At 54.4% G+C, this 1,341-nt stretch overlaps 1 protein-coding gene across 1 annotated transcript; it reads left to right on the top strand.

Annotated features, from left to right (window-relative positions):
• The first annotated feature begins 350 nt into the window (after window positions 1-350).
• Window positions 351-1,011, top strand: LOC119575791. Its single transcript, XM_037923349.1, has one exon. It carries the CDS (start codon window positions 377-379, stop codon window positions 743-745), a length of 369 nt encoding a protein of 122 aa, XP_037779277.1. The 5' UTR covers window positions 351-376; the 3' UTR covers window positions 746-1,011.
• Window positions 1,012-1,341: the final 330 nt, after the last annotated feature.

Consider the following 1,341-nt stretch of genomic DNA (forward strand, 5'->3'; position numbering starts at 1 on the left):
ACACACACACACACACACACACACCACACGCACCACACACACACACACACACACACACACACACACACACACACACGCATACACACGCACGCACGCACACACGCACACCCGCACACACGCACTAACACGCACGCACACACGCACACACACACACACATACACACACGCACGCACACACGCATACACACGCACGCACGCACACCCGCACACACACATACACACACACACACACACACACACACACGCACACACACACACACAACACACACACACACACACACACACACACACACACACACACACACACACACGCACGCACACACGCACACACACCAACCTCGTTACCGAAAGTCATACCCCCGGCGCTTCCCTCGAAATGCTCATTCTCGCCAAGAGACAGCAGAAAGCTCGCTCTCAAGGCCCTCGTAGTCCAGAAGGTTTCCTTTGCAATCAGTTAGTTGCGAGCAAGTGTTTAGCATCCGCTTGCCTTCAAGCGTTAGTGAAAGCAGCAACGCACGCAGCGCTCGCAATTGCAACAATGGCGTCCCTCGATAAAGTGACGCAGAAGCTGGAGACGCTCGCCCTCGAGCAGCGCGACGAGTCGGCACAGACCGTCGTCGGGAGGGAAGGCGCCGCCGAGGAGGGCGTGTGCGCCGTCATGCCCAAGGGCGCCTTCGCCTTCAGCGACCTCAAGCAGCGCAAGGCCGAGCGCAAGGCGCAGCGGGCGGCAGAGCGCCAGCAGTAGCAGCAGGCGAAGCAGAAGAAGCAGAAGGAGGAGAAGCCCCTCGTCGTGAGCCGGGAGGAAATGGCAAAGATCCTGGCGGGCAACCCCGAACCGAAGGAGGAGGAGGAGGAGAAGAAGAAGAAGAAGAACCAGAGACAGCGGAAGGCGATCCGCAGGCAGCACGAGCAGCTCTACTGGTGGTGAGCGTCGCCTCCCACCACGGCAGACGCGGCCCAGCGTCTTCCACCACGGCAGACGAGACGGAGATTTACTTTTGTGTTTTGGTTCAGTGACCATGCTCTGTTTCAAGATTAAGGAATTTTGTTGTACAGAAATAATGAATAAAAAAAGAAAAAAAAAAAATATATATACATCATAAATGTCCGAGCGCGCGCGCGTGTGTGTGTGTATACATATGCGTGCCTATGTGTGTGTTTGTGTATCCTTCTAAGTGCCTTGTCCTTTCAGGGCGTTGGCGATCATGGTTTTCCATCCCGTTCTGTCTGTTGACAACTTTAGCAGTTCTAAGTCACTTCTGCTCATATTGAGATCTTTGTTCAAGCTGGTGATGAACTTCTGCCTTTGTCTACCCCTGCTTCTCTTTCCTTCTATCTTTC

This window comes from Penaeus monodon, chromosome 8 (genome assembly GCF_015228065.2).
Source record: "Penaeus monodon isolate SGIC_2016 chromosome 8, NSTDA_Pmon_1, whole genome shotgun sequence".
NCBI classification, from domain to species: Eukaryota; Metazoa; Arthropoda; class Malacostraca; order Decapoda; family Penaeidae; genus Penaeus; species Penaeus monodon.